This window comes from Mustela putorius, unplaced genomic scaffold (assembly GCF_011764305.1).
Source record: "Mustela putorius furo isolate JIRA1106 unplaced genomic scaffold, ASM1176430v1.1 tig00003858_pilon_pilon_pilon, whole genome shotgun sequence".
Lineage (NCBI taxonomy): Eukaryota > Metazoa > Chordata > Mammalia > Carnivora > Mustelidae > Mustela > Mustela putorius.
This window is the reverse complement of record NW_025422010.1, coordinates 27,022,478-27,038,908: the sequence shown is the minus strand read 5'-3', so window position 1 is coordinate 27,038,908 and position 16,431 is coordinate 27,022,478. Positions and strand designations below refer to the sequence as shown.

Here is a 16,431-nt window from a genome sequence, read left to right as displayed (position 1 = left end):
TGACCAGAGAGCCCGATGCGGGGCTCGATTCCAGGACCCTGAGATCATGATCTGAGCTTTGGCAGCCGCTTAACGGACTAAGCCACCTAGGCTCCCCTAGAGGAAGTCATTTTAAAACTGAATCCATGGACATGTACAAGGTGGTAAGGGATAGTCTAGGCAAAAATACAGAGTTGTGAAAGTAAGGTGTGTTTAGAGAATTGAAGCATAGGGTAATAGGTGGGGTTTGTTATTAATTTAGGCCTTTCTTTTGTAGAACCAATAACAGTGGAAGTGGCTTTTAGAAATCCTTTGAAGGTTCCACTTTTGTTGACTGATTTGTCATTGCTGTGGAAGTTTCAACGCAAAGATAGTAGTGGAAAGGATAATGAAGAAGTTAAAGAACTAGTAAGTTATTAAAAGGTATTTGTAATAAGCATGTTTCAGTAATAGTTGCTAACATTTCATTTTTTTCTATTCAATGAGCTATACTTATTCTTTTTTATGCTTATTTTCCATAGTTATAAAAAGTATGACGTATATTTATTGTTGAAAATTGAGTATACAAAGAATATAAAGAAAAGTAAAACTGTCTTCTCAGTATTTAGAAATAACCACTTTAACACTTTTCTGTATCTTCCCAGTCATTTCCATTTTTTTGTTTTCTTTCATATATGGGATTCTTTCATATTGCATATGTTTTTTTTTATTGTGTTGATTCATATACATATTTTGATAGTAAAATGTCTCAGTATTTCATTTCTGTATAATATTCCACTGTGGATGACCTGTAAGCTCCTCTAGTATCTCTCCACTAATAGTTGTTTTAGAAGTTTCTGTTTGTTTACTGTCATCATCATACAGTGGTAAAAATTTGGGTGTATAGTATTTTATCCTGATAATTTCTATAGTAAAGATTCCTGGGCATGAAGTTAAAACATTTTAGGGAATAAGTATTTTAGTACTCTATTAGTTTCCCAAAAGGTCATACCAATAGGCTTTTCACTAACAGCACATGGGATTGCATATCTCTTCTTTGCTGCATTAAGTGTTCTTATTAAAAAGAAAAAAAAAGCTTACTGATTCGATAGGTAAGAAAAATGTTTTTTTATTATTTTCCATTTCATTCATTTCTGGTGAAGGTGAAGTTCTTGTATTTCCTTTTTTGTTGATTGTCTTTATATATACATTATCTGTTTCTTTTCTTAGTCATATCTGTTAATAAGCTATTTATTTGAGATAAGTTATTTTTGAAACAGCAATGACTTGAATAAATATTTTCTGTTACCATACTGATTGTAACAAATAACTGGGATGGTACATTTTTCACCCATTTATTAGGTTATTCACCAATATTTACTGTATAACTTTTACTTTTTTATACTACCTTGCTATATACCTTAGAAATGTGATAAATATTATTTTGGAACTGGGAAATATCCCAGCATTTTGGCACTGATTTATGGAGGGAGAACTTGAAAGAAGATGTATGTCATACTAACTGTAGTATAAATTATTTCTCTTGAAGTATTTTGATATTTAAGGATTGCCTTATATAAAGTCTTGTCAGTTAAGTCCATTAAAGGTGTTTTGTGATTATTTATACTCATTGTGAATAGTTTGAAAGATTGAGATTTTGTAGGTTCATATTCTGACTGGAATTTTAGCAACCTCTTGAATTTTTCTAATATTTTTTAGATGCCTAGAATATAAATTAGAAGTCTATAAACTGTTTACTCTTGGGGAAAGTTTTTTTAAAAAGATTCATTAGCTTTTTAAGTGTATTAGTCTGTGTGCTGCTAGATTTTAACGAAGGTTTATTAAAGTTGAGTGAAAATTTTCATTTTGTATAATTAAGTTACACTTTTTCCTGTAAGTTTTAAACTCTGGATTTCTTCATAAACTTCTGCTGATGGATTAAGATGCTGACCTGGAATTTAGGGAAATGTAATTTTTATTTATTGTGGGAAGTAACTAACTTCATGGTAAAAGTAAAACAGTGTTTATGAGGACCAGCTTTAGCCCAAGTGTAAATTAGTTAACTCTGCTTTGTTACATGACCAGAGATTATATTCTCTTACAGAAGTCCTTGAATTGGAGGACACAGGCTTTTTTTGCTCTCTCTTACTGCCCTTATTGGCCACCAGTCTTTTATGCGTCTTGTTTAGGTGTCATTACTTCTTTTTATAATTGGCTAATTTGGAAAATGAGGCTAATCAGAGTAAAAGATGGAGAAATTTGTTCTTATTGCAAAATTAAGTGTCCATTTCAGCCATTGTTGATGATTAGTAACTGAACTTTTATTTGTTGAAGTTTTGTCCTCTTGGTGGCTGCAACTTTGAGTAGCTCACTTACCCTCCTCACTTGAATTGGACTGAATGAAATGAAAAAATGTATATAACACGCATTCTGCTACTGCGTGGCTTTACTCCAGGTGTGAAAGTTTGCTTATTGCTTAGCACATAGTAAGAACCTAATAAATGCTAACTATAATTATTGTTATTGTTCTTAAGTATTGATGTATAGGAATGTTAATATTCTGGTACTTTCTTTATTAGAGTGTATGTTTTACAAAATAATTTATTTTTCAGGTAACAGGTGAACCTGTAATGATTGGAACTGAAGTTATTTCAGAATTTTTAATTAATAGTGAAGAATCTAAAGTGGTAACTATTTTATTGTTTTTTTGTCTTAAGCCTTTGAAAAAGTAAGATGCAAACAAATTTTAAAAATCAATTCAGTTTATTTTATAGCCTAGTTTTCTTAAAAGCTAAAATTTGGAAGGTTAGGAAACAGGAATTGCATAAGAGGAAATTGGTGGAAAGAGTAGATTTGCAGAGGTCTTTGGTTTGTTAATTTCCAAAGAAGCCTGTTGAAAACTTTTTGCTTTTTTGGAGGTGGTCAATGTGGTAATTTCATGTAACATTTGCTTGACCAGAATATTTTGTTTTTTTGTTGATTTGAAGTGTTAATGAAGATCCAAGCCTGTATCTTCTTTTGAAGAAGATGCTTTTCAAAATAAGAAATTAATTGATTATTCAAAAGTTTAGGTCATGAGTTTATATTTTTACAGTATTGCAAAATTTAGATACTGTGCTATTTAAGATATTATGAAAACATAATAAGAGTGGCTTAAATATCTCCACAGGCAAGACTAAAGCTCTTTCCCCATCACATAGGGGAGCTGCATATTCGGGGAGTTGTTTATAATCTTGGCACCATTCAGGGCTGCATGACAGTAGATGGCATTGGTGCTCTTCCTGGATGTCACACAGGTAAAACTATAGCATTACTAAACAGATACAAAACTAATAATTAAGTCTCCATAAATAAATGAATGAAAATGAGGTGTTTTAAAAACAGGTTTAATATACCTTAACAAAGGCACTTAGGTTATTTGGGTTATTTTAAACTCTGCCATTGCTGCAAAAATAAACGAATTTATTCCCTTCTAATGTATTTTGTATATGTAAAACAAGTAAATCCTAATGAGAAATTAATCCACATATAGGGGTGTGGTTAAACATAAAAATAAAATACACTTAATTCTTTGATTAACCGTGCGAGTCAATAATTGTTTAGGATTTTTCTGGAAATAATCTGAAAGTTATAGTATTTAAGCTAAATTGGTATCATTTAACACACCAAATTATTTTAGGGCATTGATTGTTTTTTGTTTCAGGAAAACATTCGTTGAGTATGTCAGTCCGAGGGAGACAGGATTTAGAAATTCAAGGTCCTCGACTTAACAATACGAAAGAAGAGAAAACATCTATTAAATATGGTCCTGATCGACGTTTAGATCCCATTATCACAGAGGAAATGCCGCTATTGGAGGTATTTCACTTTTTAAAATTTCATGGATTAATAAATTATCTATAAGGTCATAATATTTTCAGTCTATTAATTTTAAACTTTGAAGTTACTGATACTACATTGAACCATACTTTTTAATTATTATTAAGCTAGGTTAAATAGATCTAATTCACAAAGAAAAATCACAGCCAGGTTATAATATATAAATCTCAGATTATTAATGGAAATTGTGAAAATACATTTAAGAAACACTATTAAAATCAGTGACTTTGTTTATTAAGATCAATGGCTTTTTTGGATAAGAGAGCCTGCTTCTCCCTCTCCCACTTCCCCTGCTTGTGTGTGAGCTCTCTCTCTCTGTGTCAAATAAATAAGTAAAATCTTATAAAAGGAAAAGTAGAAGAGCAGTCCTCTTTGAGTCCCCCACTGTGTAAGCATTATGTTGTATGTATGTTGTGTATATAGGCATTATGTTGTATATATTATTCAATGAGATTTGTGTGGTAGACATTTGATTTGTGTCTGGTCATTCACTGTTAACCAATAAAACCACAGTAAATAACCTTATGCATATCATTTTCTACTCACACACTCACAGCTTCAGGATAAATTAGTGGAAATGAGAGTCCGGAGTCTTAATCTTATTTGCCATTTAAATTTGAAGCTGTCACCAAAAGGACTTTTAGCATCTATGTGTTTGAAGTAAAGGCTAGATATACTGATTATTCTTAAAGAGCCAATATTCAGTAAAATTTTTATTCTGAAGGTACATTACAGAGTATCTACACATGGTGTATCACTGTTCTGCTAATTCCAGCCCCCTTCCCATTTTACTAATGCCTTAGCCTTGACAGTATTCGTGTGTCTGTGTATTTTACTGTGTCTTTGCGTACTCTTTCAACTGTTTTTGACATATTATCTCAAAATTTACCTTCCTTCCCAAATTTTAACTTATTTGACTAAATTTATTTGACATTGGCTAAATCAGTACATAGTGTCTTTAATACAACCTTATGCCTTTTTTTTTCCTTCTTAACCTGTGTTTTAGATTTCTGCATTAATTGCTTATTTTCTCATACCTGTTTTTAAAGCTTCTTATGTCTGCAGAATTTATCTGCTTCTTAAAACTGTGGCCATAGTGAATTTCCATTCAAATTTAGATTAAGAAACATAGATATTTCTGGGGATGGCTCAGTTGGTTAGGTGTCTGCCTTCTTCTCAGGTTGTGGTCCCAGGGTCCTGGGATTGAGCCCTGTGTTGGGGGCTGCTTCTCCCCCTGCCCCCCATGCTCTCTTGCTATCTCTCTCAAATAAATAAAATTAAAAAAAAAAAAGAAAGAAAGAAACATAAGTATTTCCACTAGATTTTAATAACTCCTGTGGGGCTGTCAGCCATAACTTTATTAGAACATTTTTTAAAAAAGATTTTATTTATTTATTTAACAGAGAGAGAGAGAGAGATCATAAGTAGGCAGAGAGGCAGGCAGAGAGAGAGGAGGAAGCAGGCTCCCCGCTGAGCAGAGAGGCTGATGCGGGACTCGATCCCAGGACTCTGGGATCGTGACCTGAGCCCAAGGCAGGGGCTTTAACCCACTGAGCCACCCAGGTGCCCCATAGAACATTTTTTTCCTATACTTGTACCTTCATAATCCTTTTTTCTTAGATATTGTCAGTATCTGACATTTACTCTTAAGTATCTTTTAAGTGCAAATAACTTACTAGGTGATTTTGTTAGCCCATATTTCTCCTTCTCCAGTACAGCTTCACATTCACTTATCTGAAATCCTGAGGCCAGATGTGTGTTGGAAATCATTTTTTATCCTTAATTTTAGAAATTGTGTGTGTGTGTGTGTGTGTTTATATCCAAAGTGTTATGTAAGCCCTACTGGATTTGTGGTAGCATCTAGAAATCAAGCATATTAATAGTGTGTGAATGAACCACATGAATGTCATACTGAATGGGAAAGGGTAAATCAGATCAGGTTTAACTCCCATGTGAGTTACTAAAAGTTTGAGGTTGTTCAGAGCTCTTTAGGTTTTAAAATTATGGATATGGAATCATGGATCTGTACATTGTTTCCTTTTAAAAGATCTCTCTGGTGTATTTTTGCATCTTAATGATGTGTGAAAAATAGTTGAATTATTTTTCAAGTTGACCTTGAATAAGGACTTTTCAACTGATAGTTAATTCACATAGCCATGTTAAATTACTTGTAACTAACTTGCCCATAGTCTCTATACAGTTGGCCAAGTTTTGTTCATAGATCACTTGTAACTGATATTTTATTTTTAATTCATAACTCTGCAATCTGCTACTGAATAGCATTGATCTCTGTCTCATCTTTTGTAAAATGGAGTGTTAATTGCCATATATATTCAGGGAGCCATCAAAGAGAATTAATAAAATAATTGTAAACCTTTAGTAAAGAAACGTAGCATCTTAAATTGTTACTCACTGTAGGTTTGGATTTTTTAACAGACAATATAATGATATTTTTTCCCTCCAATGCAGGTATTCTTTATACATTTTCCTACAGGGCTCCTCTGTGGAGAAATCCGAAAAGCCTATGTAGAATTTGTCAATGTCAGCAAATGCCCTCTTACTGGATTGAAGGTTGTTTCTAAACGTCCAGAGTTCTTTACTTTTGGTGGTAACACAGCTGCTCTAACACCACTAAGTCCCTCAGCTTCTGAGAACTGTAGTGCTTACAAGACTGTTGTGACAGATTCTACCTCTGTGTGTACAGCACTCGTATCATCAGCTTCCTCTGTAGACTTTGGCATTGGCATAGGGAGTCAGCCAGAGGTGATTCCTGTTCCCCTTCCTGATGCTGTTCTTCTACCTGGAGCTTCAGTTCAGCTACCCATGTGGTTACGTGGGCCAGATGAAGAAGGTGTCCATGAAATTAACTTTTTGTTTTACTATGAAAGTGTTCAAAAGCAGCCTAAAATACGGTGAGTATTATAAAACTTTCTAGATTTAACCTGTGTTTAATGTATATGTACAAATTCAAATAAACATTTTGATATTTGTTAACATATCATTGTTTCTTAAGAAATTATCCCCTTCCAAATTATGCATGATGTTTATATTTGAGCCTGTCCCTAATATAAGTTCTAAGTAGCCAAAAGTACAAAAAATGTGGTTACCTAATCTTTTTAGTGGCTTTTATTTACAAACTTCATGATTCTTTAATAAAATCAAGTACTCTGGCCAAAGTTATCACGTAATAATGAAATTCACTGGTACCATTTGTATATGAAGACAGCCTGCTATAGTCATCCTGTTTTAAGAAAATTATTGTGTTTCACCCTTTCTTAACCCTGTGCTCTCTCCTAACTCCTAAGAATGTGTGGGGGAAAAAGTATGTATTTGTAGAACAGATGATTAGGGTGGGGTTGTAATGAGGCTCACCGAAGAAATCAAACCTTGGTGCTCACAAGGGTTGGTGGCCTATATATTATTAAACAGCAATTATTTTATTTGTGATAATGCCATTATCATTTTTATAAAATTAACTAGGAATGATTTTGTTACTCCATTTTTAAAAAGATTTTATTTATTTATTTGATAGAGATCATAAGTAGGCAGAGAGAGAGAGAGAGAGAGAGATATAGAAGCAGGCTCCCTGCTGAGCAGAGAGCTGCATGTGGGGCCGGATCCCAGGGCCCTGGGATCATGACCCGAGCTGAAGGCAAAGGCTTTAAACCACTGAGCCACCCAGGTGCCCCTTGTTACTCCATTTATTAATGGAATATTTTAAATATCTTATAAGACTTACTGTGAGGGCAAAATAACAGTATTTATAAGAATGGGGACATTTTAGATACTCAGTAAATATTAATTTTCCTTCAGAAGACAATAGAGCATACTCTGGCCAAGGCAGTCAGGGAAGGCTTTGTGGAATACAGTAATGATGAAATGAGCTTCCAAAGAAAGTAAGGACTTCAGAATTTGGATATCAAGGGGGATGGGCAAGAAAGTAGTGGGTATTCCAGGGAGTGACTGTATGTAAATGAAGATTTGTAAATTAGGAATTATAAACTGAGTATAATTAGTTTGGTTACAGTGTAAAAAATGTATAAAACAAGTAAAGGGGAAACTGTTAGAACTAATAAATGAATTCAGTAAAGTCGTAGGATACAAAATTAGCATACAGAGATTAATTGCATTTCTATACTATAATAATGAAGTATCAGAGAAATTAAGAAAAGTCTTATTTATAGTTGCATAAAAAAGAATACCTAGGAATAAATTTAACCAAGGAGGTAAAAGACCTGTACTCTGAAAACTATAAGACACCGATGAAAGAAATTGCAATGACACAAACAAATGGAAAGATATACTGTGTTCCTGAATCGGAAGAATTGATACTGTTAAAATGTTCAGACTACGCAAAGCACTCTACAGATTCAGTGTAATCCTTATCAGAATACCAATGTCATGTTTTATAGAACTAGAACAAAGAATCCTAAAATTTGTATGGAACCACAAAAGACCCCAAACAGTCAAAGTAATCTTGAGGAAGAAGAATAAAGCTGGAGCTGTCATGCCCTGATTTCAGACTGTGCAACAAAGCTATAGTAATCACTGCAGTACGAGACTGACACAAAAATACACACAGGTCAATGGGACAGAATAGAGAGCCCAGAAATAAATGTATGTGTATGTGGTCAATTAATCTATGACAGAAGAAGCAAGTATATATAATGGAGAAGATCGTTTCTTCAATAAATGATATTGGGAAAACTGGACCATTATCTTATACCATACACAAAAATAAATTCAAAATGGATTAAAGATGTGAATGTAAGACTTGAAAGCATAAAACTTCTAGGAAAAACATAGGCAGTGAGCTCTTTGATGTTCATTGATCTTAGCAATGTTTTTTTGGGGTCTCTTCAGACAAGGGCAACAAAAGCTAAAACAAATGGGATCACACTAAACTAGAAAGCCTTTGTCCAGTGAAGGAGACCATCAGCAAGCAAAAAGGCATTCTACTGAATGGGAGAAGGTATTTGCAAATCATGCATTGAATAAGGGGTTATAATCCAAAATATACAAAGAACTTAACCCAATTTAATATAAAAAATTTAAAAATGGACAGCGGATCTAAGACATTTTTCAAAAGATGACCTACAGGTGGCCAACAGACATATGAAAGGATGCTCAGCATCACTAATCAGGGAAATGAAAAATCAAAATCACAATGATATGTTACTTCGTACTTGTCAGATTAGCTGTTATTAAAAAGACAAAATAGTAAGTGTTGGTGAGGTTGTAGAGAAAAAGAAACCCACATACATTTGGTGGAAATCTGAATTGGTACAGCTTCTTATGGAAAACAGCAATAGAACTACATAAAACAGCAAAAAAAGAAACTACAATAGAACTACCATACGATCCCTAGTTCTAATTCTGGGTATTTATCTGAAGAAAACAAAACCACCAATCCAAAGAGAGATATATACCCCTATGTTCATTGCAGTATTGTTTACAATAGCCAAGACACTGAGTTAATCTAGGTGTCCTGTCTGTAAGGATGAAGAAGATGGGGCATGTGTGCGCACGCAGGCACACAAATGTTACTCAGCCATAAGATAGAATGAAATCTTGCCACTTGTGATAACACAGGTGGACCTAGAAGGTATATGCTAAGTAAAATAAGACAGAGGAAGACCAGATTTTTTCACCTATATGTGGAATCCCAAAAAACAAAACAGAAACAGACTCATAAACACAAGGAAGAAGCTGCTGGTTATCAAAGTGGGAAGGGGATTGGGGGGGTACAGGTGAAACAAGTGAAGGGGATTAAGAGGTACAAACTTCCATTTCTAAAATAAGTCATGGGGATGTAATCTGCAGTATTGGGACTATAGTCAGTAATATTACAATAGCTTTGTATGATGACATTGTAACTAGATTTACCAAAGGAATCATTTCATAGTGTATACAAATACTGAATCAATTTGATTTATCCCTGAAACTCCTAGGACATTGTATTTCAGTTGTACTTAAAAAAAAAAAAGAAAAGAAATTTAGGAGATAATATTAGAAAAAAGAAGTAGTAAAGGGGAATTAATATTGAAATGTAAAAAGCTCTGTTGTGGAGGACCTTCAAGGCCAGGTGAAAGTTTGGGGTTTACTTGAAGGGATCAGTTGCTTTGGAACCACTATCAGAGAAGCAGCATATTCAGGACATTGTTACATGAAAATTATTTCATGTGCTATACTGATGAGTTTAGTGAGCAGACATGCCTGGAGTCTGGGAGACTATTAGTTTCCTTCCAAATTGAGAAGAAAGAATTGAAGTTATGCTAACTAGATAAGTTTACTGTATTACACTCTGTTTTTATCTTTGTTTTAAGTATAAATGGCCCTGGGAGCAATTAGGTTTTAAAAGCTTTGTTTGGAATTAGAGAATCATAAGAAATGGGGAGCTTCTTCCATTAAATTTGCAATTTTGTATTTCTTCAGGCACAGAATATTAAGACACACTGCAGTTATTTGTACCAGCCGATCTTTGAATGTACGAGCCACTGTCTGCAGAAGTAATTCTCTTGAAGATGAGGAGGGCCGAGGGGGCAATATGCTAGTCTTTGTGGATGTGGAAAATACCAACACTGTAAGTTGGTTTAAAACAAAATTTTATTTTTAATTATATTTGAAGGGTTTACTTTGTTTTTAGTAAAGGATTTTTTCCCCCACAAGATAGCATAAGCTAGGAATTTAGGAATGTTCATATACAACAGTGTGAAAACATCTTAATTTTCCATTAGCTTTGTAATTTTAGGTCTAAAAAGGACCTGGTGGTATTTATATATTCATATGATACATAGCTCTATATGTGAATAATTCAGTACCACAGAGATAAAGTGCTTTCTAGTTTCAACCATTGAGAATCTATTGATATAACTAAATTTACAGTTGTATTAGGATTTCACATTCCATATTAAATTGATAACATTCATTTATACATTTCTGAGAGTATCATTTTCTTCATATAATAAGCATTTCAGACCTTTCACCATTCCTGTTTAAATACTCTAAATATAAAAGTGAATATTAAGGGAATGAGATCTCATGATTAAAATAGCATCTTAGTTTCAGGTTGATTTAGTTCAAATACTTATTTGAAGTGTTACTGTGTAATGTCCTTTACTTTTGGCTTCATAAACTTGTAAGGTTGCTTCTTTTTAAGATATTTGCTAATACTTTGATGATCTTCAAAGAAAGTAACATTTGTAAAAATAAAATTTTAAGATTTTATTTATTATTATTTTAAAAGATTTTATTTATTTGTCACAGAGCATAAGCAGGGGGAGTGGTAAGTAGAGGGAGAAGCAGGCTCCCCTCTTGAGTAAGGAGCCCGATGTGGGACTCTATCCCAGAACTCTGGGATTATGACCTGAGGCTTAACTGCCAGAGCCTCCCAGGTGTTCCTAAAATTTTAAGATTTTAATAATTTCAAATTAGTTCTCATTCAGGAGAATAAAAAGTTATGTACAGTTTAACTTCATTGCATTGGCTATATTTTGGGATTCTGATTTGTTTTTGTTGTTTTTTACCTTAATGAGAATGAGATACCTCAGAAAGATGAGAAGAAATTAAAAGAAAATGTTACAGTTTTGATTCAAAATTGATAACAAGGGGTTCCTGGGTGGTGCAGTTGGTTAAGCCTCTGATTCTTAGTTTAGGCCCAGGCTCTAGCATCAGACTCCACGCTCAGGGCAGAGTCTGCTTAAGTTTCTGTTCTCTCTCTCTCCCTCTGCCCCCCCACCACGTTTGCGCGCACACACACACTCTGTCTCTTCTCTCTAAAATAGGTAAGTAAATCTTAAAAAAAATAATTGATAACATATAATGTTTGATCTATTAAATACTCCCAGTAACTAATTATGATAGGTTTTAATAATTGAATGCTGTTCAGTATTTTAAAATTTGCTATGGGGTGTACATTATAGTTAAATATAGTTTTTGGGTAAAATGATGACCTCTCTGTTTTCAGAATGTTTAAGGAGGGGACACCTGGGTGGCAAAGTCAGTTAAACATCCAGCTCTTGATTTCAGCTCAGGTCTTGAGCTCAGGGTGGTGAGTTCAAGATTGCATTGGGCTCCATGCTGGGTATGGAGCATACTTAAAAGAAAAAAAGAATGTCTAAGGAAGAATTTAAATAACGTAAGCTTCCTGAAATTTATATTGTTTATTTCAAAATAAAAATTTCGTCTTATGTTACTTTGGTAGCAGTGTCAGAATATTGTTTTCATTATACTCTAAGTTTGTGCTCCTAAGTCCTGAATGACTCTTCTTTCTTTTTGATAGAGTGAAGCAGGTGTTAAGGAATTCCATATAGTACAAGTATCAAGTAGTAGCAAACACTGGAAGTTACAGAAATCTGTAAATCTCTCTGAAAACAAAGGTAGGTTTGTGACTTTTTCCCTCTTCATAGTAAATTTTCATATCTTCATTGCTTCAGAGTATCAGAGTAGTACTATAATATCATATAAGATTGTTGGTACCTTTTCAAAAAATAATTTAATAATTAACTTTTTTAAGCATTCAGTTGTGTTTTCAGTAGTTTATTTGACTGTGAATCAAATTACCTTTCTTAATCCATTCTTCTCCATCTTTTTATTTCCTTCCACATCTTTCTGTTTGCATTTTCTTTATTCTGTTGGAAAATCAGTGCCTGAGTACATGATCATTTTCAAAATTTCAAACAATACAGAAACATGTAGACTAGAATATGGTGGTTTCTTTTGGTTTCCTTTGCCATTGGTAGGCTGTTTTTCTGTGTATAATGATGATACCTCTATAGTGACTGACTTTTCCATGTATTTCCATACCTATATAAAATTTAAACAGAAGAATATACATACTTGTGATAAATATATTGACAAATTGTTTTCCGGAATATTTCTTTAGGTTTATTATCCTGGCAGTAATATGAGAATGCTAAGTGCTTGTTAAGAGTGAAGTGAAGGTGGCAGAATGATATTTGCTCTTTCTGGAGAATTATACAGTATATTTCAAAAAAATATGAAAATGTTTAAACTCTTATTTAGTCTGTTGGTAATCCTTACTTTTGGAACTTATACAAAGAAATCAATTCAAAATACATGAAAATCCATACATTGAAAACAGAGCAGTGTGTTGCAAGGTTATGTTTAATGCAGAGAAATTCAGTGTAGATTTAATGTGAATTAAATTATAACTCAGACTATTTTTTAGTTATTAAAAATACATTAACATTTTCATAGTGTTTGCAATAGTGGAGAAAATACATTGTAGGACAGTATGTGCATATACTAATATTGATATAAACCATATATATGAAGAAATCCTGAAAGGAAATGAAGAAATGGTAGAGTGGTGGGAATGTGGGCTCCCTGGTTCCCAGGTTCTGATCTTTTAAACTTTTCCGTTTATCTGTATTGTCATACACACACACACACACACACACACACACACACACGCATGCGCACATGCATGCACAAACGTGAATTTCAAGAAAATTGAATTTCTTCCTTTTTAAGAACTGAATGAAATTTGCTTTATGGAGATGAAAGGAGATGTTTTTCATTAAACTTATTTGTAACTATGAATTATTTTTCAGTTTAACTAAGGAAGTTTGAATAATGAATTATGTTTTACCCTGTCATAAGCAGGTGAAATTAGAAATTAGAAATTTTTTCTTTTCTTTCTAGATGCCAAACTTGCTAGTAGAGAGAAGGGAAAATTTTGCTTCAAGGCAGTACGATGTAGGGAAAAAGAAGGTAAATTCAGTTTATTTTTACACTTTCCTAAGGGTCATTTTATATTTCATGACAATGATATTGATTAGTTTGTTTTCCTGTTTTTTAGTTGCCACACAGTTCTCAGAAAAATATATCTTTGCAGATATCATCTTTGGAAATGAACAGGTATGCAAGTAAGCACAATAGCATTTGATTTTAAAAGTCACAGTTTTAGAATCTCTCACTATTTTGGCAAAACTATTGCTTTTGTAATCCACAGAATCTTTTGTGGATGAACATGTCAGCTTTGTTCAGATTTACAACTTACCTTTGTGTTCTAAAACAGAGCGGAGATGCTATATGGATTATACCATTTTAATTATTTAAAACTAACTTCCTTTTGAGAATATCACAGGTAAAAAATATAATCCTTGGGATTAAAAATGAAACCGGATTATACAAGGGAACCTATTTATGAGGGAAAGTGGTCAGAGTGGAATATAAAGATGATAATCATGTAGATTTTGGTGTTTCAAATGGTTCTGACATCCAAATAAAAAATTCTGAGGGATTTTAAATATGTCGTCTAGGACAGTGATAGTCCCACTTAATTATTTGTAAGAATCACCTAGAGCAGTGGTTTTCAAACTTTTAGAGACTGTGCGTATGAGTCATTTGGGGTTCTTGTTAAAATGCAGATTCTAATTCAGTTGGCCTGGGGTGGGATCTGAGGGTCTGAATTGTAGATGGTGGGGCACCTGGCTCATGCAGTCAGTGAAGCATGTGATTCTTGATCTTGGGGTCATGAATTTCAGCCCACATTGGGCACAGAGTTTACTTAAAAAATACGTATAATAAATTGTTATAAGTTCCTAGGTAATGTTGAAGTTATCAGCTTGTAGACCCTATTTTTGATCTAGGAAATTTTGTAAAAATGAGGGCTTTGCCTCCCCAACTCTAAAACTGTGGTTCATTACATCTTGGGTGGTTTGGGAATGTGCATTTTCAGCCAGCTCTGGAGATAATCGGAAGAGGTGATCTGGTGATCTGTTTTGAGAAATATTGGACCAAGGGTATAAAATTCCATGTAGTTGTGCCCTGTTACTGTTATTATTGCTACTGACTCAGTTACTGTTTCTTCTTTGTATTTTTTTCTTTGATAATCCTAGACATTCTTACACTTTCGTATTTCTCTTAACATTTGCCTTCATCTCACACATTCTTTGTGGCTGTCTTTTGACTACTTGAAGAAATAGTTATTTAGAAATATCTCAGAGTACCAAAAGCCCAGTAATTTCCAAATGAAGCCACATTGTGCCTCTTGAATGATTGAATTTAGATTTCATGATTTCAGTTGTTTGTTCTGTTCATTTCTTTTTGAAACTTAAAATCGTTAGAGACAAATCAAGGCCCTTAAATTATATTAAGATTGTAATTTTTACTGTATTTGTTGTCAAGTAATTTTGTGTCGTATTGTTAAAGAAAGCAGAAACAAAGACATTTTCCCTATTGATAAATCTGGTTGAGTAAATAGAACTCACAAAGCATTATAGGTTAATGAGAAACCTATTGGAACAATTGTTTACCAGAAAATAGTTCACTCTTAAAGGCAAAAACTTGCATATTTTTATTTAATAATTAACTTGAAACTTAACATTTATACAACATAGCCTATAATGCGGGGAATCATAAGTATAGAGATTTTACTATGAAACAATATTCCGTTAAAGGAAATCCCTGTAGTTCCAATTCCATTTAAAATTTTTTAAAAATTCTTTTTTCATGTTCTCTCCCTTCAAGTATAAAAGCCATATTAAGATACAGCAATTACATTTGCATTCTGTTTTGTTAGATGTTGTCTAATATTCTAAGTATTTGAATGAGATATTTGTTATTTTAGTAGTACAAAGAATACTACTTTTCAGCAATTTATTTTTTATTCATTTTCTTAGAACTATTCATTACCTTCCCTCGATACTTGGACTAATGTCATGGCAGTATAGTTTAATTATTTTGAGATAGCAATTTTAAGATTCAGGGTAATTTGTACCAAATATTTTAGGTGTTTAACTGTCTCAGTGTGTTTTACAGCCTCCCGGTACTGACACATTGACAAGAAATGATTGAATAAGCCTTTTTTAGTTAATATAGAAATATAGAAAGAAGTTACATTTTGGCAGGGTATATTTAGTTGAAAACATTTATGTAGATAAGTGATTTTTCTCTTAACAGATAATAAGTTCAGCAAGTCCATGTGCAGACTTCTTTTATCGAAGTTTATCTTCTGAATTGAAGAAACCACAAGCCCAGCCATCTGTGCATGCAGAAAAACAGTCAGTAGAGGATGCTGTGAGATTAATTCAGAAGTGCAGTGAGGTGGATTTGAATATTGTCGTATTATGGAAGGTATGTGTTATAAAGTTATTTCAGAAGCCTTGCTTTGTAGATACTTGAGCCTTAAGCTAAAGAACAAATGTAAACCGTTATTTATATTTGCATAAAATTTTCAGTTTTAGTATTTATTTTATACCTTTTTTTTTTTTTTAGCAGTTCCATAATTACTTTTTTAAAAAATTTTTTATGGTGCTATGTTAGTCACCATACAGTAAGTACATCATTAGTTTTTGATGTAGTGTTCCAAGATTCATTGTTTACATATAACACCCAGTGTACTCCATGTAGTACATGCCCTCCTTAATACCCACCACCAGGCTCACCCATCCCCTCACCCCCATAATGACTTTTTAAATCTTTTTTTAAAGGTTTTATTTATTTGAGAGAGAGAGAGAGAGTGCACATGCACACACAGGAGGAAGGGCAGAGGGAGAGGGAGAAGCAGACTCCCCACTGATTGGGGAGCCTGATTTGGGGCTCGATCCCAGGACCTTAAGACCATGA

At 33.4% G+C, this 16,431-nt stretch overlaps 1 protein-coding gene across 3 annotated transcripts in view; it reads left to right on the top strand.

The window, feature by feature from the left end:
• TRAPPC8 (trafficking protein particle complex subunit 8) overlaps positions 1 to 16,431 on the top strand; it is a 75,147-nt gene that overhangs the window by 43,777 nt on the left and 14,939 nt on the right. For all 3 annotated transcript variants that reach the window (XM_004742884.3, XM_004742882.3, XM_004742883.3), the window contains exons 16-25: positions 257 to 387; positions 2,571 to 2,645; positions 3,128 to 3,254; positions 3,662 to 3,816; positions 6,307 to 6,749; positions 10,273 to 10,420; positions 12,119 to 12,215; positions 13,504 to 13,572; positions 13,661 to 13,719; positions 15,766 to 15,939. In XM_004742884.3, the coding sequence (XP_004742941.1) occupies positions 257 to 387; positions 2,571 to 2,645; positions 3,128 to 3,254; positions 3,662 to 3,816; positions 6,307 to 6,749; positions 10,273 to 10,420; positions 12,119 to 12,215; positions 13,504 to 13,572; positions 13,661 to 13,719; positions 15,766 to 15,939 (1,478 nt within the window). The remainder of the gene's footprint in view (positions 1 to 256; positions 388 to 2,570; positions 2,646 to 3,127; positions 3,255 to 3,661; positions 3,817 to 6,306; positions 6,750 to 10,272; positions 10,421 to 12,118; positions 12,216 to 13,503; positions 13,573 to 13,660; positions 13,720 to 15,765; positions 15,940 to 16,431) is intronic.